At 32.1% G+C, this 24,196-nt stretch overlaps 2 protein-coding genes across 2 annotated transcripts in view; one reads left to right on the top strand and one right to left on the bottom strand.

The window, feature by feature from the left end:
* Positions 1-19,439, bottom strand: part of LOC145296091 (DNA-directed RNA polymerases I, II, and III subunit RPABC1) — a 112,744-nt gene extending 93,305 nt beyond the window's left edge. The window contains exons 1-2 of the mRNA XM_080142231.1: positions 19,329-19,439; positions 60-151 (exon numbers count right to left, since the gene is read on the bottom strand). Coding sequence (XP_079998357.1) covers positions 60-116 — 57 coding nt within the window. The 5' untranslated portion in view covers positions 117-151; positions 19,329-19,439. The remainder of the gene's footprint in view (positions 1-59; positions 152-19,328) is intronic.
* The window catches only part of LOC145296092 (glutathione peroxidase-like), a 36,152-nt gene continuing 25,312 nt past the window's right edge, over positions 13,357-24,196 (top strand). Inside the window, exon 1 of the mRNA XM_080142232.1 lies at positions 13,357-13,503. Coding sequence (XP_079998358.1) covers positions 13,426-13,503 — 78 coding nt within the window. The 5' untranslated portion in view covers positions 13,357-13,425. The remainder of the gene's footprint in view (positions 13,504-24,196) is intronic.

Here is a 24,196-nt window from a genome sequence, read left to right as displayed (position 1 = left end):
AAATAAATGAATATTTTTTAACATAAAAAGAAAACAAAGCGGACAATTAATTTACTTACCTGCATAATAGTCTTACGAATCCTCCATAATTTATAAGTCTCTTGCTCATCATCCATTGTTTGTTTTAATTTTCTTTTTCAAAATAAAATATCTGAGAGAGAATTTTAGAAAAAATCACAACAGTGTGAAATGAATTAGAAACTTCCGGTGTCTGTCTCATTTTGATACAGAGTCGGAGAGTTAGTTTCGTACAAAATAAAAACAAATATTCCTTTTTTTATATATAATTTATTTATTTTATTTCTCCGTCTTATAAATGTATTATAAATTTAAATTTATATTGTTATTGAATAAACATAAGGAGATATTAAAATTCGAATTCGAAACTAAATCATAGTTTCAACAAAAACTAAATTCCAGCAAGAGCAGACTACTGTTCTCGGTACTTTTGCACTTGGCGTACCAGATTTCCGCACATGTTGGCTCGTGCTCGACCGGAAACTGACGTAAACTTACGGAATATGCCGAGCGCTGAGGAAGTTGATTAGCCAATTAAAAAGCTATAACAAAAGCGCTTTGCAGACGACTTTTAATAAATTGGAAGAAAAGATTAGTTTTTATGGAGGACATGAAAATGAATTTGGTGCGTGTTAAGATAGTCGACAGATCGATTGTTTTTAATGTGTGGCAAAAACAACAGTACTTAATTAAGTGTCATGTCGAAAATAGTAATATATCCAAATATTAGGAAGATTCATCAAGTAGAAAATTGAGGAAAATTGTATTTTCCCTAGATGTAAACACTTTGAAGATTGCGAATATAGGAGACATACTTATCTCCTTTTTCATTAATGTAATGGTTGACATATTCTTTTAGCCTTATAGCGAAATATTTATTTTAGCGCTTCGACACTATTAGGACAAAATTCTGTAGTCGATAAATGGAGTTTTCAGATAAAAAACAATAGTTTCTACTGATTTTTTTTTGTTAATTCTAATAAATGACAATGTTAGCTACCAAATTATGCAATCGAAATTACCTCAATATTACAGAATTATCAAAAAGGAATACTTTAATCATGTTAGCAGATGAAAAATTGCGGCCATCTTGTTTAAATCAAAACAGAAAATTACCTCCCTTTTGAACTCTCCTGTGTCTTGTGATCGTTTTCATCAAATTCTTATTTTTATTTCCTTTAATAATTTTCTACCTTATCGATTTCTGCAATTTTTTTAATATAATCATCTTAAAAATATGAGGAATATGTAGATACCATTGTTTTCATGTGAAATTCAGTTTTACAATTTCCCAAATTTCTGTCCTAATTGTGTAGAAGTGCTCTTTTTTATTATTAAAAACAATAGTAGTTGTTCTAGTTGGTGAATGTTCATAATTTTTGGATATATTACTATTTTCGACATGACAATTAAGTAAGTACTGTTGTTTTTTGCTTAAAAACCACATATTTTTAAAAAGAAAAACGATCTGTCGACTCTATTTTAACAAACAGCATAAAGTTAACAAGATTAGATAAATTTACAGACACCGGAGCAAATCATAAACTTTTGCCAGTAAATTAACACCATCCGAATTGACATTTTTTTTTTTTTTTTTTTTATTACATTTTCACCCCAAACAAGGCACATTACCACTTTGGTGTAGGGGGCTACTATCAGGGGAAACACCTACTGGGGTACTATGTAGGGATTTGGGCAGCAAGATGTTGGTTCACGTTGCACTTGAACTTATGCATGTCAGTACAGTTGGGGAAGCAGTGACCTGGAATGGAATTCCAAAGTCTAGCAGTTCTGGGGAAGAAACTACTGGAGTAGAAAGATCTTTTACATCTAGGGATCTCTACAGTGTGGGGGTGGGATTTTGCAGCTTGTCGGGTCTGTCGAGGGTGTTCACGTCGTGGGGGCACAAGTGCTTGCAGTTCATCAGAGCATTCACCATTAAAATACTTGTAGAACAAGGACATGTCAAGAAAAATACATTCTACCCTAATCCTAATTGGAACGAATGGTTCTCATCTTGGGGAGACCTCATGTTTTGACAAGCTTTTGGGCTTGGCCTTTACTCCTGATCTGAAATGGAACACATACATCAAATCCGTTGCCAAGGCCGCTGGAAAAATGGTGGGATCCTTCTATCAATCCAGTAGATATCTCACTGCTGATGCAATTCTCTATCTATATAAAAGCCAAGTACATCCAAGGATGGAGTACTGCTGCAAAATCTGGGCAGGAGCTGCTATAAAGGACTTATCCTGCCTTAATAGGGTTCAAAATAGACTTCATAGCCTCGTAGAGGATGCCCTTTTCTCTTCCTTACAACCTCTTTCTCACAGAAGAGATGTTGCAATTCTGTCTCTGCTTTATCGTTATTTTCATGGCAAGTGCTCGTCTGAGCTCCAATCTATGGCTAAACATTCTAGCTGAAAACACTATCAATAATTTCCCCCACTCTTTATCTGTGCCTAAACCTAAACGTAGATTCCATGAATAAAGCTTCTTTCTTAGAACTGCACGCCTGTGGAATTGTCTTCCGTTTGCCTGCTTTCCAGTTGACTATAATATGGTTGCCTTCAAGTTCAATGTAAACAAGTTCTTGATGAGCCGTTCCACTTAAGTTAGCAAATTTACCGAACTTCCATTACTAATGATTACTATATTGTCCAATTGACTACTGTATACTCTTTAACCCTTATCCTCACGTAGCCTCTTGGCCTTAATAAGTAGTGATGCCTATGTAAAAAAAAAAAAAAAGCTAACCTTGCAATTCGAAATCTTAACTCATTGTTCTAAGGGCAGTAACTCTATTTTACTAAGAATTAGAAGAAAAAATGGGTTTATATTACTGTACACATAGATTCAAAATAGTTGTCAAAAAACAAATATATAACAAATAAATGTTATCAAAAGCAAGATAAGTTACTTTTCTACCTAACTGGATATTTTTTTTGTGTTTTTATTCAATGTAACATGTTTATTCAGCTCGAAAAGCATACAGTGTTTACCGATGTATTCGAAAATTCAAAATGGCGCCCGACTCTCTCTTTAACACGGTAAGTTTGGGAAAAGGTGTTATAAATAATAAACTAGACAAAATAATGTTAGAAATTCGCTTAATATATGTTACCGTGACATAAGTTGACATATATTCGGTGTTTTTTTAATAGTATTTTGTCTAGTTTATTATTTTTAACACCTTTTCCCAAACTTACCGTGTTAAAGAGAGAGTCGGGCACCATTTTGAATTTTCCAATACATCGGTAAACACTGCATGTTTTTCGAGCTGAATAAACATGTTACATTGAATAAAAACACAAAAAATATATCCAGTTTGGTAGAAGAGTAACTTATCTTGCCTTTGATAACATTTATTTGTTATATATTTGTTTTTTGACAACTTTTTCGAATCTATGTGTATAGTAATACAAACCCAGAAAAAAATTTATTTTTCAACTACTTCATTTTATGTAACAAACTTTTATAACATTAATAACAAAATATATATCATCATCTCTCTACACACGTTCTCCAGTTCTCTCGATTTTGCATGACAGTTTGCAGGTCCCGAACATTTTCCAATTTTGTGTCCCGTAGCAAGTTATCGATTCTTCTTCTACCACGGTTTGGGTGTCCATCTGTTGGTATCCAGAGAACTAGCTTGCTGGCTCTCTCTTTGCTGTGTCTCATGCAGTGACCGGCTACTCTCATCCTTCTCTGCTGTACTTTCAATAATATTGGTCACCATAAAGCTGTCAGTTTGCTGCGTGGCTCCTCCATGATGTATTAAGGGTTATCCTGAGCATTCGTGTGTAACAGCCATCCAGTCTCTTGTCCAGCGCATTTGTAAGAGTCTATTCTTCAGCATCATAGAGAAGGACTGTTTCTACTGTAGCAATAAAGAGTCTTACTTTCAACTTTTCTGAGAGAGAGGATGACCATATCTTCCTCAACTTGTGACATGCAGTATGCACTCCATGTCAGTGCTTTTCTCACTTCAAAATCTTTTTCAGTGCTCTCTGACCATGCTCCAAAGTACTTAAGATTTTCGACAACCTTGAGCAGAGTCCCATCAAGTGCTTTCATTGCAATTGGATCAATGTGATTGGATGAAATATATAAAATGCGACAATATTGTAATTTTTCTTAAACAAAACATTTGAGCAATTGTAAAGAAAAACATGATTTTCTTTTTAACGACTTTAGTAAAACAGACTTACCTCCCTTAGACTAATCAGTTACTATTTCGAATTGTCCATAAATTTAAAGCCTAACCCGAACAAAAACACTTCTGATGTTTCTGCATTACACGGACGGTGCCATTGTTGAAAGGGGCGATAACTCCAATTTCTTCTTGGTCAAATAACACGGCAAACAAATAACAAACAAGATTTTTATTTTTTTCCAAACACAAAACAATTTGAAAATGAAAACATTTATTGTATAAAAGTGTATCAAGATATAATCATAAAGACATTTATTGAAAGGTCTGCGTAAAGAAAATTTTATTTTAATAAAATATCTTTTGAATTGGATTTTTTCTCGACCAATTTAACATGAATGAAATATTTTTCAAATTAAAGCAGCATTGGATTTGTTGCTGTTGTTGTTGTTGTTTCCGAAACATTTTTGGAATTAAAGTAAAATTGTCGTTGTAAGAAAATATAGTTTTAATTTTTTTTCTGGCGCCTATTGAAGGTGTCAACAATATATTATAGCTTTAATTTTTAAATTAATAAACAATTTAGATGAAGAGAACCGCAATCTGGTGACAGTTTAGTGAAACACATAAAAAAAAGTGGCGCCGTCTGTGTAATGCAGAAGTGCCGTTTTCGTAAAAATTCTTACAACTTGTCTTAAAAAAAAATAAAATAAATATAAAAGAAACTCAAAACTTTTCTTAACAATAAACATTAAAAACTTTTTAAAAAATAATCAAATTTTTTCCTTAAAATTCTTGTGTAAAAGAAAACGTGTTTCTATTTATTTAAAACAAAAAAAATTATTTATTCATAAAACGTATGATAGATTGTTGTTATATTTTATTTTATTTTATTTTATTGATTTTCCATTTTTTTTTTTTTTTCTTAATTGAAATCCAAAAAATGTTATTTTTTACGCTTCTGGATTTTTTAGATGAGGATTAGTTATTCGTATTATTTTGATTCATCGAACTACTGTTCGCATCTTGAGTGTGATTTTCACAACGTTGATGCAACCTCTGACCTTCTTCAGGTGCATCTTGTCCAACTCAAGAATGTTTCTGTTAAACTCTGGAATTCGGACAGAATTTCGAACAGAATCCTTTATTTACTCCACGGGTGTAGCATGCTCTTGTTCCATCAGCCAGGACTGGAAAGAGGTCCTAAGTAATTTGCAATTATATTTTTCAGTCGCCCATGCTGAGAATTGAACCTTCAACCTTCAGACCCATAGCGCAGTGATTAGAGTGCTTGAAAAAATCAATTGTAAATGTGATATTCTCCTGAAAGTTAAAGGTTCAATTTTTAATGTGAGTGACCAAAAAAAAAATACATTTGACAAGATTTACCTGAAGAAGGTCAAAGGTTACAACAGCTGAAATGTTGTGAGAATAACACTCAAGATGAGAACAGTAGTTTGAATAATCTAAAAATTACTAATTAGGTGATATTATTATGGTATTTTTTGGCCATTAAATCAGAGATTGAACCCAATTGTTATAAAGCCAGAACTAATTTGGTTAAGACAATGTTTCAATTCAATTTAATTTAATTGGCATAGATTCAAACATTACATGTTTCATCGACGTTAAGAAGGGTGTGGGAAGAGAGGGAGAAAAAAAAAAGAAAGAAAGTGAATAAATGTAATTCCACAACCAATATGATGTAATGTTTTGAAGGATTTGCTAAAATAAAAACAGACTAAAAGGGAAATATAAAATGTATAACAATTTATTGACTGACTCTTGCAGATCTGGTTGACCTCGGTGATGTATCTTTTTCTGCCTCTTTTCTAAGAAGAGCTCAGTAAGAGAAAAGAAGGTTTAAGAGTCAAAGGGAGGTAATTCAAATTATATTACATATAGAACAAAGTTGTATTTTCTTTTTAAATAAATAGAAAAAAGAGTTTCAATATGAATACCAATACGCGAAAAAAAAAAAAATTTGGAGTATAGATCTTCGTTTGTAAGAATAAGGAGAGACGGGTTAGTCATTAAAAGAGACATTGATGATTATACAGGCCTGTTGAAAAAGAAAATTATTCAGTGAATATGTGTCGAAGTTGGTAGTTGGAGGGTGCGTCCATGTATGGACGGGGAAAAAAGATTAAAGAGTCCTGTGGTAAAAAGAGTAAAACGTGTGTCTAGCGCATGTGAAGATAGTCATGTTGGTATGTTTCTGTTCACGTCATTGTCGAACCCCGAGTTCATAGGCTGGGTGTTGGTTTGTTGAGTCCCAAGAGAGAAGGCTTCTGATCAGACATGCCAGGGAGGAAATGCATTCCAAAAACTCCAGCTATGAGAATTCGCTACAGCTTGTGTTTGCTACAAATCTATCTGCTACAGATCTGTTGTTGGTTTGGTGACAACTCCAGGAGCCGATATGTGGATGGCAAATACAGCTTTTCATTGGTTTAGCCGAAATCTGCAATGAAACAGCTTCAGGTCGTGTCATATCAGTCCATGTTCAAGTGCTGAGGTGAAGAGATGATCCCAAGGGAAGTCATATTTGTTGGCCATGAAAGAGGTTATAGGCCAAAATTAGGTCGCCCCTCAGTCTTCGGCACTCCAGCGAAAAAAGATTCAGCCTCTGCAGACAGATCTCATAAGGAAGGTCATGAAAACCTTCCATTGACTGGGTCGCCAGCCTCTGCACTCGGTCCAGATACTGAATATCATAAACCAGGTATGGAGATGATGTCAGAAATTTAATTTCTTTCCTTCTTTATCTCTTTCCTTCATTCCTTCCCTTTCTTGTTTTTTTCGTGTTGCATTAAGAAGCTGCTACTGATGACTTAAGATCACGCCATCCATCATGACATTTGATTGGCTAAGGGTTTTTGCCGCCTTTTTTGACAGGAAATTGAAGAGCGAATAACCAGTTTCAGAGGAGAATTGATGCACGTAACACATCATTACGAAAGTCTTGAGGAACTCAGACAATACCAATCTTTAAAATGGAAATGCATTTCATTATTCAGATGAACGAATAATGAGTGTTCAAGGAAGATGCTCCAAAAAGGAGACCAAGCTGTAGTACCTTGGTAATGCGAAGAGAAAGAGAAAATCGATCTTTTTTTCAAGTTAGAATCTGATTGTGGAAAGCGACGCACGTGCGGCAATTTAAATATCATCTACGAAACGGTCGAGATGAAAGCTGAATTATGGTCGTCAAGGTGTTATAAAGGATATACTTACTGAAGAGTTTTTTGCAGACTAAGGATTTTACCTAATCAGTGCTTGTACTCGGATTAATTCCTTCAAAGCTGGTAGCCTGTATGGAAGAAGGGAGGGAGGAAAAAGGTGAAGACTTGAGAGCGTGAGAGAAAGAGTTTGACTACGCGCTGTGGCAAAGTGAGAGAAAGGGAGAGTCAAGCAATGTTCTTTGGCGTACGAGAAAAGCTGTCATCTCAGCTACTGAATTCGCTCAGTGAGCGTTCGACTTGCGACTTGTCTTTCTGCTGGTGGCTGATGTCCCTCTGCCGAGAAGTTCTTGCCTTTTATATTTCTTTAGAGGCTCCCAGAGGCTTGCAAAAAATAAGTTTTTTAAATCGAGCCCTGATTCGTCAAAAATTCATATCTTTGCCGGAAAAAAAAGTGCTTTCAACTATGTCGGCCATTTCTCAAGTGTCCTGCTTTTTGACCAAAGAGGTTTGGTGTAGGTGAATGCTGTAATTCCCGCGCAAATTAATTTATAAATTTTAATGTGTGTGTGTGCGTGTGTGTGTCTTAGAAAAATAAAATAAGAAACAGCACAGACATCTGCCATGGCTGAGATATTAAAGCTGAAAAGTTCAAGATAATCAAAAGTCTTTGCTGTTTTTGTAGATCAAAACGCCTAGAAACAAAATGGCCGGTTGATATAGTCTATAATATAAATCTCACCTGTCCATTTAAATGTATGTATGTATGTATGTATGTATGTATGTATGCATGTATGTATGTATGTCTGCCTAAAACTTTGGACAGAGGCGACGGATTTTCACGAGATTGGTATCGTTTCGAAGCTCTACCCTTCGGACGACAAATATCGAAAAATTGGCTAAAAACATTAATTCCTTTATCCTCAACTGGGCACTTTTCTACAGGGAGGAGTCGCTTTTATATTTTCAAAAGTCATCCCCTCTTTTTGATTGACTAGCCTTAATTTAAACCTACGTCGCTTCCAGTTTGGCGATGGACGCAACAGCAATGACGTCACTTTTTTTTTCCCCCCCCCCATTCTTTTCCTCCTTCGCGGTACAGGTTATTAAAAAATTTTTAATAATTAATTTATTTATTAAAAAAAATTTAATAAATAAATTAATTAAAAATTATTGCTAATGAATAAAATAATTATTAATAAAATTTTTAATAAATAAAATGATTATTAAAAAAATTTTTAATAAATAAAATAATTATTAAAAAAATTTTTAATAAATAAATTAATTATTAAAAGTTTTTGTTAATAAATAAAATTATTATTAAACAGCACTTTCATTTTTAATTTTCTTTTAGTTTCATTCACTTTATAAAGAAGAATATTATCAATTACATATTCATTTAAACATCATACATCTAATATATAAATGGCTATACGTCTGTCTGTCTGTTTCCATATTTTCAAACTCTATCTCCTCTGAAACTAAAAGTCATAGAGCAGCAGTGCAGCGCTAGGGGCCTCAAATGAGGCCGTTCTTTTATGGGTCTTTATCCAGTTAAAACAGTTTTTTAAGGGGTCTTAAAATAGGTCAAATTTGAAAAAAAAAGTCGTTATACATGTTGAACATTCATCTTAGTTTATTTTTAATTTTTAATCAGTTCATATGCGTGTCATGTTGGTACAGTGGTAACGTCACCAGCTTTGAATGCTACAGTTTTGGTTTCGATTCTAGCTGATGGCACCTAAATACTTTTAAAATCACGACTCTATAATAATATATACGAAATCTGGACAAATTAAAATATCATATTTAAGCGAAGCCGTAAGGTGTATCAGAATTTTTGTAGGAATTTTTGACACCCCTAACACGAAACTGTGAATAAAATATAAAAAACTCGTAATTTCTCTTTTAAAAATGAATTGATTATTTTCTTTATGGATTATACTTCCAAAATAAACTATTAAAGTTGTTTTAAAAGTAATAGAAATATTTTTATTTTTTAAAAAACTAATGAATTTTACGAACTCAATATTTTTCAATTTTTAAACTTTAAAAATCTATCAAAATTTTTTTATTGATTCTATTTTTACGATATTTTCAGGGTCAATGTGAAATTTTATGCTCTTTCCAATAAACCGAATATAATATTTTAGACAAACGTTTTTTTTTAAATTCACGCTCCCCCATTTTCAAGTGTCTATTAAAAAGTAAATAATTAATTTACTCACCAAAGTGCTCTATATCACAAATTGAAGAGAAAAGGTCAATAAATAATATATTCAAATTTAAAACAAAACAAAACAAAAAAATAGTGTTTTTTTAGAAATTTACCTGTAAAGTTCGAAGTTTAAAACCTTTTTTTTTTTTAAACCACGTTGTTTGTTTTTTCTTTTTGTTTAATGAAACCTTGGTCCTTGCTCCTTTAATTGAAAAAAAAATGAGGGCTTGAATTACATTTTTCGAGTAGTTATAAGCTTGGAAAGAAGGGGGGTCGAATAATTCACGCTTCCCATTTTGAAATGTCTATTAAAAAGTAAATAATTAATTTACTCACCAAAGTGTTATATATCACAAATTGACGAGAAAAGGTCAATAAATAATATATTCAAATTTAAAAAAAAAAAAAAGTAGTGTTTTTTAGAAATTTACCTGTAAAGTCCGAAGTTTAAAACCTTTAAAAAAAAAAAAAGAAAACACGTGTTTGTTTGTTTTTTTTTAATGAAACCTTGGTCCTTGTTCCTTTAATTGAAAAAATAATAAGGCTTTAATTACATTTTTCGATGAGTTATAAGCTTAGAAAGACGGGGTGGAATTATTCACTATTTTTCACGAAATTTCTGACACACCTAGTCGTGCACCCCCTCTCCACCGCTTGTAAAAAAAATATGCAACACTCAAGAAGAACATCAAATAGCAATCAACTTAAACACCAGCATTTATCACTGTTCAATAGCTAGCTATAATATATACTGGCCCAATGGGTCACGGGTAGTTTAGTATAATTATAAAAATTAGATCAGCTTGCTTGCTTGGACGTTTAAACCGCCCATCTGGTTTTTGACTTCCGGTTTTAAAAATTTGTCTGCTTACCTATTGCATGGCCGCCCTGTCTTAAGTTCGCTATTAAAAGCCACTGATGCTGCTATTCAAAGCATACACAAAGTCCATACTTTTTTTGTTTTAACTTATTTTAATGTGTTTCCTTACAAATAAATGTAATTTAACCCAGTTGAGTTTTTTTTAAAAAAACTGATTTAAATATAAATGACAAAGCAGGCAGTGAACATTCCATCTGTTTTTTTTTTGTTTTTTGTTTTTTTTTTTATTTAGCATCTATTTAAAAACTTGAAATAATTCCAATTTAGTTATTTCCCTTTGAAGGTTTATAGCAAATCTGTTTGTGAAACAACGATTTGCTACAAGTTTATTGAATAGTGTGCTGGTTTCGTATTTCGTTTAAGTTTCACTTAGTTTTCGTTTTAACATAAAACAAGCCCTCAGCCAGCCATTTTGTTTCTAGGCCAGGACTTGTAAATTTTACCAAAAAAAAAAGAAATGGAAAAGATACAAGTCCAGAGTTCATCCTAACAAAAAACAAAAATAAAAACAATCTGACTCATTCATTACTCATCGAAATGTCATATTCTTAAAATTACATAAAATGATCAAGTAGTTTTTGTTTTCATAGCTAAGAAAATCAAGTTTTACGAGGAAGCTAGGATACTGTGTCTTGATCTGCTATATTTAATAAATCAATGGAGGCAACTCAATACAAACTACTGAGGCCAAAATTAGCCGTGTAATGGCTACGATTTGCTATTAAAATTGTTAAATTATATATATGTGTGTGTGTGTGTGTGTGTGTGTGTGTGTGTGTGTGTGTGTGTGTGTGTGTGTGTGTGTGTGTGTGTGTGTGTGTGTGTGTGTATAAGAGAAAGAAAATTAAAACTGTAAGTTGAACTTTACAATCAAAATTTATTGTTCGACTGAATATTCCGAAAAACAATTTACAAAGTCCTTATTCCGCGGAGTTTAAAAGGATGCTATTCTTGTTATTCTTCTCATCAGAGGACAGAAAGAAATCAGCAAATGTTTATTTCTATTACTAATTTTTTTTTTTTTTTTTGTAGTAATTATTTCAGCTGTTTTGAAGGCTTTTCAATCGGATTATATGCATCGTCATGCTGGACTTATTTTGGACTCCATTCTCTCTAAAGAACTATTTTTGCATTTCAGATCAACTTGAGGGGGTTTTCATACAATATATTATGCATGGTTTGTTTATATATATATATATATATATATATATATATATGCATATATATATATATATATATACATATATATATATATATATATTACATATCCAACATTTTTTCACTTTTCTCTTTTTTTTTGGCAATTTATAACTACAATAAATTGTGGTTTCACTTTATACCTTAACTAGCAAATTCTAGCATTGCTACAAATATAATTTGCTGATTTCCCTATGTCCTCTGATGAGAAGAATAACAAGAATAGTATTCTTTTAAACTCCGCGGAATAAGGACTTTGTAAATTGTTTTTTGGAGTATCCAGTCGAAAAATAAATTTAGATTGTAAATTTCAACTTACAGTTTTAATTTTCTTTCTCTTATGATAAGCTTTACTTTCTATTGCGTATTTGAGCTTTTTTATTCGGTTGGGATTAAATTATCTATATATAAATACTGTTATTTATATTAGTTTGAAGTTTACGATTGCATATATCAGGTAAACACTACATCCCTTTGATTTCATAAATTATATATATATATATATATATATATATATATATATATATATATATATATAAAGCTGAATGTCTGTGTGTGTGTGTGTGTGTGTGTGTGTGTGTGTGTGTGTGTGTGTGTGTGTGTGGTCACAAATAGGCTTCTATATGGTTGCCTATTTAAAAAACTGATTACATATAATGATAGAAGATGTATCAAGACACAGGAATGGGTATGTTTGATCTGGCAGAACGGTGGTTCATTAAAATTGTGGGGTCTGCATTCGAGCCTGGTCCACAAAGTATGGAAATAAAAAAATTTTAAATTAAAAAAAAACGTTTACAAGTGTTTTTGATATAGATGTACGTAAGAATATTTTGATAAGTCTGTTTTAACTTAAATAGGGATTGTATAATAAAATTGTGGGATCTGCGTTCGCGTCTGGCCTCCATAGAATGGAAATAGGCACAAACAAGGTTTTTTAATATAGATCCACAGAATATTGTGATAAGTGTTTCGGTGTGAACATGTATGGTATAATAAATTATAGGGTTTATCTATTTTATTTTTACTTTCATCATATTTTGCTTTGGTTTTGATACGCCCAAAATTCGAAGCTATCTCTTTATAACCTTTCCTTTTCATAACCTATCATACTTTCATAAATCAGAGTCCATTTTCTGTAGGCTGTTTATGAACCCAATCAACGACGGGTACTTTTGCTAGTATATATATATATATATATATATATATATATATATATATATATATATATATATATATATATATATATATATATGGGTGACTATTTTAAGAATTCTAGGTGCTGTATGTGCTCTCTGCTTATACAGTCGTCCTGTACATACACTTCACTTGCTACTGGAATATGGAATATGACATTTTCGGTCCGTGACGTATGCGTATATCATAAAGATTTTTCTGTATTTATTTTTTTTAATCAGATCAATCATTGGATATGCATCATGGAAAATCTTTCTTTAACTTTTTGGAGATAAAAATTTAAAAATAAGACGAGAAAAGTTATCTCCCTTAGTTTGCTAGTATAACATTAAAAAAAAAAATGGCCGATGCGATGCGAAACAAAAATTTCAAAGATGGCGTAACTTCAATTTTGTTTCGTATTTTAATTTACCATTATATATTAGGATAATTTATTAATTTATGCGAGCGTTGTTTTTCATTATTAATCACTTAATTATTTTGGCGGGTGAGGGGGAGAGTTAATTAAAATTGTGCTATAAACAATTGTATCATCATTTTTAGTTTCGTATCCATCTTTACAAAACCTGACGTCACCATGTTTCTATTCAGTCGGTTTTTAACCAACGGTTTCTTAGCGACTTCACCTCCGCTCCGAGCGCACATGTCCAACATGGTAAGTGATGTCTTATTTATCAACCCTTTCATTTCAATATTTTATTTATAGTCCATAATATATTTTATTTCGTTTATATTCGCAAAGTGCGCTTTAACCTTTCTTGTTTTTATTAATTACGTAAAAGTGTCTTAAAGGTTAAAAGTAAAGAAATAATAATAAATCCCCACATATGAAATAAAATCGGTGTTTGTTTTAATTAAATTATAAAATTCATTCAATAACAACAAATAATAAAATGTCATTTTTAATTAAGCCATTTATATATATATAATGTGTGTGTATGTATTTTTTATTTATTTTACTTTTTCTTTATTTAATTACAAATATTATTGAAAAAAAAAATTTGTTTTATCGCGTTTGTATTTTTCGGACGGTATTTGTAAAGAAGGGTTATCCCGCTCGAATATCTCCGGAAATAGCCGAAGCTTTTTTACGATGTGAAAATCGTGGAAAAAAAAAAAAAAAAAAAAAAAAGCAGACGATAAAAAAAGGTGGTACTAACTTGTACAGACATAAAAAAAATGAAAATATCGAAAAAAAAGTTTAAATTGTATGTGTACGTTATAGAACGAAGTTCTCTGGAAAAAAAATTTGCATAATTTCATCAAGTGTTCTTTTACAGCGAAAAAACAATTTATGATACCGAGCAAAATGTTCGATTTAGCTAGTATTAAAGATGGGAAGGGGTGTCAACGCTTAAACTAGAGTTATCTCCCTTTGGCATTTCTAAAATTCAAACAATATTTTTTTATAAATTCAAAATGGCCGCCTTCAACGCGCTCTTATAAAAACATGTTTTTTCCGCTGTAAAAAAAAAAAAACAAAAAAAAACTACTTGATGAAATTAAGTGAAATTTTTTTCCGGAGAACTTCGTTCTATAACGGATACATACAATTTAAACTTTTTTCATTTTTTAATGTCTTGCAACTGTGCAAGTACCAAAATAAAAAAAATATTTAAAAAGCAGTACTTTTTTTTTTTTTTTTTTTTCTTTTTTTACGACGTGCACCTGCACCAGCGTATTCCAACTCCTCCAAAAAACTTAAAAATGACGACTTTTATAAGTTTTCGGTGATGCATGCTGAAAACCATTTAAATTTGGGGCAGATAAGTAGTTTTCATGATATGAAGAAATTACTTTTTCAAAAGGTGATTTTTTTTTTTTTTTTTTTTTTTTTTTTTTACATCCAGAAAACTACTTGTTTGCGGCAAATTTAAATGCAATATTCGTTTTCAGCGTACTCGAAACCCTTTAAAAATCCATCATTTTATAAAATGATTATGGTGGGAAGTAAAAATTTACCAAAAAAAAACAAATAAAAACTTTAGGCAGCCCCCCCCCAAAAAAAATGCACTTCTGCATGTCAGTGACATATTAGCAACAGATGAGTTATCGACCCCTGTTCGTCGAGAGAACTGTCGTCTAGCGGCCATTATGTGAACCTCGATTATAAACAAGTGTTTACGATAATGCAAAAATATGAAAATCAAAATATAATTTTAATGTATTAATATAATTTTCTTTTCAATGAGTGATCAATAACTAAAAATAAATGATAAAAACATGAAACATTTATAGATGGTTTTTAGAATTTTTTATTTTATTTTTTTTTTTTTTACTGTAAGGTTGTATGAAAATGTAGCAAAATATTCTGTTATAAATTTCTGTACTCTGTCTGGGTGTGTGCATGACGCGGTACCCATCCAGACAATTTAGGTACCAAAATGGAGCTTATGACCGAGCGGATGTTTTAGTGGTATTTATATCCATGTTTGGTGTATGGAAATGCAAAATAAATGCAGAGAAATGCAAAGTAGTAGTGGTGATAGGAGTTAAATTGGTGTGAGTAGCATCAGCAGCCGTTAGGCAAAGTGGTGGTGAGAGGCATTAAATCGGTGGGAGTAGCAGCAGCAGCAGTCAACGATTAATATTGGTTGAAAAATACAAGATGTTTTTTTTTTTACTTTTTAAAAAAAATTCGTTTTCTCTGATTTAACAAAAAAAAAAAAAAAAAAAAGACTTTTTCTGACTTGACCAGAGTGGTCAGTTTAGACCACCGGTCATTCTTTCACAATATGCAGCCTTCTAGCTGCAATGGAGGCTACTTGGGATTTAAAAAAATATGAAACATTTATAGAGGTTTAAGAATAATTTTTTTTTTTTTTTTTTTTTACGACTTTCCCCAGCGTAGTATAAACACCCCCAACTTCCCCATGTTAAGAACAGCTTTGGAAATAAACACCCAACTTCGAAAGCCGTTCTTAACATGAAGAGGTTGTGGAATGTAGTCTAAAAAAACTGACATGAAAACAAACACGATTCTCTTAATAGTCGCGTAAAGACTACATTTTGTATTGTTATCAACTTTGTTAGATTAAAAAATTCGTCACAGGTTTTTATTTTTTATTTTTTTTATTTAATAAAAATATCGTTAGTAGTAGCGTCCTAAATTATGAGATGAAAAATGAACGAATCTCTTAGTAAAGTGGAGTTATCTCCCTCTGCACAATGACCTCGTATAAAAAACCGCCATGGATATTTTGTTAACATTGTAAATATACAATTTTTATATTGTACATAAAATTTTTATACCCCCCTTTTTTTTTTTTTTTTTTTTTTTTTATGGGTTTTAAATAGTTTACCATGGTATGTTTTTATGGTGATTGATGAAGGATGTATATACTGATTGTAGTGAAAGACTAAAAGTAGAAACTAGTTAGATTATTTAGCGAAAACCATCCCTTCCCCTCTCCCATGTTCGGCCTTGTGCCAAATTTTTCTTTTTTTAATGTATTTTAAAAACGAAAATAATTATTTACTGCGCTGGGGCAAGTCGTAAAAAAAATACTGCTAAAATTTTACATTAAGGCCCATCTCGATTGAGTTCGTATATAACAAAATATTTTTTTTTTTTTGTAGATTTCAGTGTGCTAAAAACGAATCTGCAAACCGTTTCCGTCGCAAAATAGTTTTCATATGAAGAAATTACTTTTTCGAAAAGTGAGTGATCACTTTTTCATGTAAATTTAACTTAAATGAGCACCCACTTTCTGGCCACCTGAGAGGAGGCTTTTTTGCTAAAAGGATTTTTTGATTTCTTTTTATCTTTCAATAAAGACACGAGGAAATTTTTTAAAAAAATAAAGAAAAATCGGTATTATTTTACTTTAAGGCTCGTCTCACATTCGTATAGAAAAAGTTTTTTGTAGTTTTCGGTGTGCTTTAAAAGAATATGGTAACCATTTCCGTCGCAAATTTATCGCTTGCATGGTATTAATCCATTAACTCTGGGACTATTTTCCATTTCACAACCCAGCCTTCATTCATGCTACGCGCGAGCATAAATGAAGGCTGTTAAATGTGCACTCGCGTACCAAACTGCCTTGTCACAGTGTAGTATTGGCGAAAAATGAAAATTAATAAAAACAAGTAGTTCTCCAAATATGAAACCATGTAATTCTACATGTTATCACAGGTAGCCATTTTGTACGCACAAGCGCGTGCATATGGTCGACACGCGCACGTCAGTAGGCAGGTGTTAAAAAAAAAAAAAAAAAAAAAAGTGGTAGTAGGCAGGCAGGCTTGAACTCGTAAAGCAAAGGAGAGAAAAAAACGTTAAAAAAAAAAAAAAAAATGTGATGTCTTAGCCGATATCTCCATGGTCCGACCGGAAGTAAGAGCGATTCAATCAAGTGAAGTCAATCCGACGATGACTTGCTAAAATGTCGGCAAAAAAAATTGAACCCCTCCTTTTACGAAACGGCCAATTTTTTTTTATTTGTCGTCCAAAACGGCGAGCTTCAAAACGATACCAATCCATCGCCTCTTTTGAAAGTTTTAGCGAGACATGCAAACATACATACATACAGACATTGTAGATTTATATTATAGATGGTACAGATGGAAGTTCATGAATTTGTTGCTTGGTTGAATGGGTCTTCGTGAGATTTTCAGCTGTCATGAGAAGGCGAGTATATGTGCCATTCAAGCGTGTTTCCGAACCATAGAGGAGAATAGGCTATATTGTGGATTTGAAAAAATTTCAACTTATTTTAAAGTGTTTTTAATTCAAAAGAAAACGTGTTCACTCTGTTCAGTTAGATTACTGTAACAGAGCGCGTGTGAAAATTAGCAGCAGCCTATGATAGCTGACTAGCGAAAATATTAGCAGCAGCCTTCTTAAGACATATGCAAATTAAGCAAGTGTATGAGCTGATGTCACGGGGAAGGGGGGGGAAGGACAGCACGTGATCAAGCAAAGGACTCCTATGCATGAGAAAATGTGCCGCATGGTTGAAAACGTGGAAAGGCAGGCAACAAAAAAAACTCATGTATTTGACAGATATGTTAGATGCATGAGTGATTTTGAAACGGTGAAGTGCGTTGTCAGAAATTACTGAAATGATTTTTTTTTTTTTGTATTCGCCTAAAAAAAAAAAAATGCTGAGTCATATTTTTTATGTTCTTCCTTGTTTATTCATGTGATGGTATCAGTGTTACGTTGTCGTGTCATAAAATGGGTGTTTGTTGTATATTGGTTCAAACTGGAATGGAGATGATATATTAAAACGTGTCTATTTATAAAGGATTGTTACGTTGTGTGTTCGTCTAGTGGTCTTTCTATTACATATGTTCATATGCTGTTAAATGTGAATATGTGTTTGACATGCATTTTCACATACCTCTGCTTCTTCGTTGGTCCATCTGGAAATTCTCGTCTGGGAGGGGGACTTGATACCTGTTTTTAGGGACGAAGATTTATTTCACACCAGACAAGAAACTGGTTCTATAGTTTATTTCACTTTCCCAGATGTCTTGCAGAAGGTGGAAAGTGAATTTGGCCTGTGGTTTCTTCTTCTAGGTCTTATTTCTACCACGTCAGCGTTCGTTCCCCAGCGAAGGGGAGGAGACAACGGCAAAGCCGTCCGTTCGGTTCTAAGTCCAAATCAAATCTCCTCGATTCAGCTAACCTGATCACATGACTCACACGCAATCCAATCAGCTGATCTTAACTTCCTGTCAACGTGTCTACACTATAATTCACCATCTCCCCCCTCCTCTCTCTCTATCCATTCTCTAACACCAGACAGCGTGTGGTCCCGAGTGGTTGAAATCTAAAGACACAGCTAAAATGTAATGGCCACGTTACACAAGGATGTATCCAGTACTGGACCACAATACATGGCGTAAGGATAACGACAATGCTTCTGTGCATATATGCAATATCAATCGAACAATGATGCAATGGTTGTGTAACGTGATTCTTAAAGACAGCCATAGATCTGATGACCTCAGAGGAAGATTAAATGTGAACAGAATAGGGAGATGCATGCAGAACAGGAGATTCTGTTGGTTTGGTCACAGGTTGCTTTAAAGAAATGGATATGAAAGTGTTACAGATAAATGTTGCACAGTTGTGGTAGCGGGGGGGGGGGGTCTCAGAAAACCTGGGAGGAAGTGATGAGAATGAAGTTTAGAAAGTGGGATAAAGACCTGGCCAGAGATAGGTTAACTCTTGAAAGTTAATTTCTAAAACTAAAGCCGTCCAACACATGCCAGCATGTAAAACTGATGTTAAATCAAATATGATGATGGTTGATGATACCATACTTAGGGGTAATTGCACCAATTTTAAAAAGAAAAAAAAAAAGTGATCTTTATATGCGTGGTTGCCAACAGACCACTTTTAGCTAGTTGGCACAATTACGGTACTTGTTTTCCTGTTCACAAATAAAAAAAAAAATTTTTTAAAAAGCTGTAATAATAAATTGGGTGAACTGGGAAGGAAGGTAGTTAAATGTTATACATTATGATACCTACCATATTTAATCGCCTGTTTCCGTCTTTTTCTTTTTTTATGTAGTTTAGATTTCAGTTTCGTGTTAATATTTTTTTAAAATTCTTCAGTACTTGTTTTAAGCTTGTTCTTCCCCCACCCACCCCTCTTACTCTCTCTCCCCCCCCTCTTCAACTAAATTCCTAAGCCAAGAAAAATATTTATTTTATTATGTTCTATCCAACTGACCAGAGCTGTTTTTGTTAATTACGTGTCCTAGAAAATAAACTTTGCAAACTTGCAGAATTAATTAGTTAATTCTCTTTTAAGAGAGAAGGTCATTAAGATTTTTAAAAAAAAAAAAAAAAAAAAGTATATATTGGCTGTTAAGTTCATGTACCAAATTCAGCCAAATTTTTTTTAATACAAAATCTTGTAAGATACAAATATCTGTATTTCTACATTTTTAACAGCCATGTTTGTGTTTCTTTTCAACTTATGCAGTCGCCATTTTGTATGTTATATAGAGAACACACGCGAGATGAGAATAGTCTCTCCGTAAGGATGCTGACCTATAGAGTTCAGAGGTAGAAGAGAACCAAGTACCAAGATTTTATGTATGACATAAAAAAAAAAAAAAAATTTAATAAGATTTTAGTCATTTCAGTAATCTCGAGTCACACTGAACCCATTAAAAATAACTTTAAGAAAATATACCCGGTGAACCAAGTGCAAGACAAATCGAAACAATTGCATTTAAAGGAAACGTTAGAATTGTAAAAATATCTCTTGATTAGTTTCTGAAATAGCTGAATGTGTGTTATCAAGTATATGGACATAAAAAAGAAAGGAGATCCTGTACTTGAACATACATTAATTTTGGAAAAATGAGTGGGTCATAGCAACAAGAATCCTTATTTTTTTTTTTGTAGAGGACAATTTGAATTCGGGATGGTGAACCCAGGGCTTTATGTTGCGAGTGAAACGGTTACATTTGAAAATGTTTTTTATTTTATTTATTTTTTTTTATTTTTATTTTTTTTTTTTTTTTACCACTCACAATCTTCCAAAGTTCATTATTAAGTGAAGAATATCTTTTTTCTTTTTTCTTCAAGGAAATCATCACTTACCCTCAAGTGGCCTTTGGACCTTGATAAGAGTTAATTTATGTAATAATTGTTAATGGTGTGGATTGGATAGAATTTGGATTTAAGGGGACTACTCAACAAGAACTTGTTTGCATTGGACTTGAAGACTACCATATTGTAGTCGGCTGGAAAGCAGGCCAGTGGAACAGTGTTCCACAAGCAGTTCTAAGAAAGAAGCTTTGTTCATGGCAGTTGTGTTTAGATTTAGGCACACATAAAGAGTGGGGGAAATTGTTTATAGTAGTTGTAGCTAGTTGAGTGTTTTGTGAAAGTTTGGCAAGGTGGGACATACATTGGAGCTCAGACGAGCACTTTCCATAAAAATAATGATAGAGCAGAGGCAGGCGTGCAATATCTCTTCTGTAGAGAAGAGAAAAGAGCATCACCTACTACGTTTTAAAGCAGAATAAGGCACAACGAGGGATTTTGGCATCAGATTTGATGTATGTGTTCCATACCTCAGATCAGAAGTGATGGTCAGTCTTAGAAACTTGTCAAGACATAATGCTTCCCCAAGACGAGAGCCATTCATTTCAATTGGGGCCAGATGAGGTTCAGAGCAATTATGATGAAAAGAGAGAAGCTTGTTTTTTGATGCATTAAAATTTACCAGCCACCTTTTTTTTTCTTTTTTTTTTTTTTTTTTTTTCTTTCTTTCTTTTTTATTTATTTATTTTTTTTTTTTTCTCCATTGCACCACATGCTCAAGATTTAAACAATTAAAGAAATTCCAAAGTTTATCCCTTCAAGTTTCAACATAAAATTTGGTGAACTTAATGACACACAAAAAAAAATACAGAAAATCTATGATGTATGTACTCGTCACGGAACAAAGATGTCACATTCCAAAAATCATGTGGGTTTGGCTAGTAACTTTTCTATTTGGCTAGTGAACGAAAATATCTATTTTTCAAAGGCCAACGAAAGATAAATTTGTACATAGTCTGGGAACCCCTTGAACCAGACTTATTTCTTCATTTCATGAATGGTTTCTCTTCTCTTAAATATTTCCCACTTGCAGCAAATCTGTTATTTGCAGCCGAACATGTACAAATTTGTATGTTTTGACTATTTCAACAAGCATACACGAAAACTGATACGTAATAAAAATCAGACATAATTATCGAAGATAATACTAATGTCAGAATACAATCTGAGCATGTCAGAAAACAATGGCTGATGTACCGTATTTGGCACACACACACACACACACACACACACACACACACACACACACTAAATCTTGTCCACTCCTGGTATCAGTTTGTTCTACTTTTCCAAAAGTGAAGTTTGATCAGATTTCTAACAACAAATTTAGACACTGAAGTCCTTCTCGCTCCTCCTTTATCTTTCATAAGCTCGGCAGGGTGGGGATAATTTACTGACTTTTCTAATACACATGAGGTCAACAACTGGATTATTTTCAATATTGACTATCACATCTGAGAAACCTTGTTGGCAGCAGAGATGTTATATCTTGTTTTGACTGGATTTCATTATCTCTGCCACGTTTTTTTTTTTTATTATAATGAATTTGATTGTGTGCTCAACAATCAACAATACTAACCTTTTTTTTAACTAGAAGCTGATTAATTCAAGGCCTTAGGCAGTGTGTGTGTATATATATATATATATATATATATAATATATATACGAGCAAACAGTTAATAAAACATGTTAAACACTTTAAATGTGTTTTTAACTCATTTCAATCTGAAAAGGAAACGCTAGATAAGTGGATAGCTCTTAATCTGGAGTTTCGAAGAAATACTTTTCTTCTCATCAGAGGGTAGGAATTAGCAAAATGCGGGATCGGATTTTGATCTCGCATTTTGCTAATTCCTACCCTCATTTCAAATTGTTTTTAACATGTTTTATTTACTGTTTGCTTGTATTATAAGCTCTATCTCCTATTTGGTTTTATCGAGCTTCTACATCTGGCTGAGATAACTTTATAAATATTAATTCTGTAATATTTATAATATACTTTAATTTTACCATCTTGGATCATTTTGGTAAATTTAATTGTAATTTTTATTTTATATATATATATATATATATATATATATATATATATATGGAGTGTCTCAGAAAAATATCAAAATGTATTCACACTTTAACTCGTATCATTCCTATCTGCCACATCATATCCTGAGACATCAACTCGAACTGTTTTTAATTTCTAATAGAATTTTCCACTTCTTGTTACTCTAACCTTATTTGGAAAATACCGAATATCCTAACTACTGTTTAGATTTTCTTGAAAGTGGACCACATGTTGGATTGATGGAAGCATTAAACCCATCCATCCTTATCTATGAAAATTAAAAGGAAATAACTCTCATAGCTTAAATAAGTTAAATGCAACTGATGTCGGTAATAATTAAAATTAAATATAAATTAAGTTATAAATAAATCAAATAAACTTTAAATAATAGTTCTAAATTGAACAAAAAATGTAATGACTTATTAACCATTAACAGAGCTATTTACTAAAATAGATTTTCTTTAATGTAACATGCAAATAAGGTAACTCTGAATGTCGCTTTCCTTATATATCTATGTATATAAATTTGTATTGTCTGTTTGTTTACAATTTGATAAATATATACAAAAGGCCAATTACTTCGCTATTTCATTCATTCCTCTATATTGCATGATTCTTGCAAAATATACGATTAAGAGGTGACCTCATTTGCATATCGCATTAAGTAGCATTACAAGCATATGCTGTATTTTTGTGGACATTGGCAATATTACATACCTAATGTGCTTCAACAAGTTATATCTTTTTTATTTGTTGGTCAATTTTTAAAAGAATTACATTGATGAAAAGAGAATAAAATAAGCATTCCAATGATGTTAATTTATTTTTCTTTTATGCATTCAATATTTTATGCTTCAAGTTAAAAATGAAAAAACAGCAAAAAGAAACTTTTACATCTTGTACGTTACGTTTGGATACATGTGCGGGGTTAAATTTGATTGGATGTGGCTGAAATTTTACAGGCTATATAAACAAAGAAGTCCATCTTTACTTTTTATTTTTGCGACCACAGGAAGCAAAGTTACCACCGTGCGAAGTTGACGAAGAATATTTCAAAATTGATAAGATAAATCGGCATATCATTCATTTTCATATAGTTTCAGAATTATTTTCATGTATAATATGTAAATATTTGATTATTAATTGTGCAGAAATTTCTTTAAAATGTTATCTTTGATAAAAATTAACAGAAAAACGGCTCGCTAATGCTAACATAATGCACTGAGCTGACTAAAGTATTCTCTGAAAAATAGAAAACTTTTTCTGGTTTCGTGCTTCATTTTTACCATTTTTTTCATTTTTAATTTGAGCATAAAAATATTGAACGCATAAAAGAAAAATAAATTGGAATGCTTATTTTAGTCTCTTTCCAGACTTATAGTCATTTTTTTATTCTGAGCTGGTCAGTTAAAAAAAATTATTTTCCAAGTTTTTCAAATTTGATTTCCAAACAATACTGTATTGAAATAGGGTTATTTATGCCATTTTTCGCGTTTGCTGTTTTCAGATTTTTTAAGTTTTAACATCGTTCATTTTGCATTTTTTTTTTTTGTTTTTTTTTTTTTTCCCATGTTTGCGTTTGCTGTTTTTGTTTTCAAGAAATTTTAACATCTTTTGTTTGCATCACGTTCGTTTTTTTTTTTATCCCCCCCCCCCCGATTTTTTTAAAGTTTTTTTTTTTTTTTTTTTTTTTTTTTATAATATTTAAACAAGATTA

Source organism: Euprymna scolopes, chromosome 16 (genome assembly GCF_053919585.1).
Source record: "Euprymna scolopes isolate OS-2025 chromosome 16, ASM5391958v1, whole genome shotgun sequence".
Taxonomy (NCBI): domain Eukaryota; kingdom Metazoa; phylum Mollusca; class Cephalopoda; order Sepiida; family Sepiolidae; genus Euprymna; species Euprymna scolopes.
Note: the sequence above shows the minus strand (reverse complement) of the source record. Positions and strands in the feature narration are given on the sequence as shown.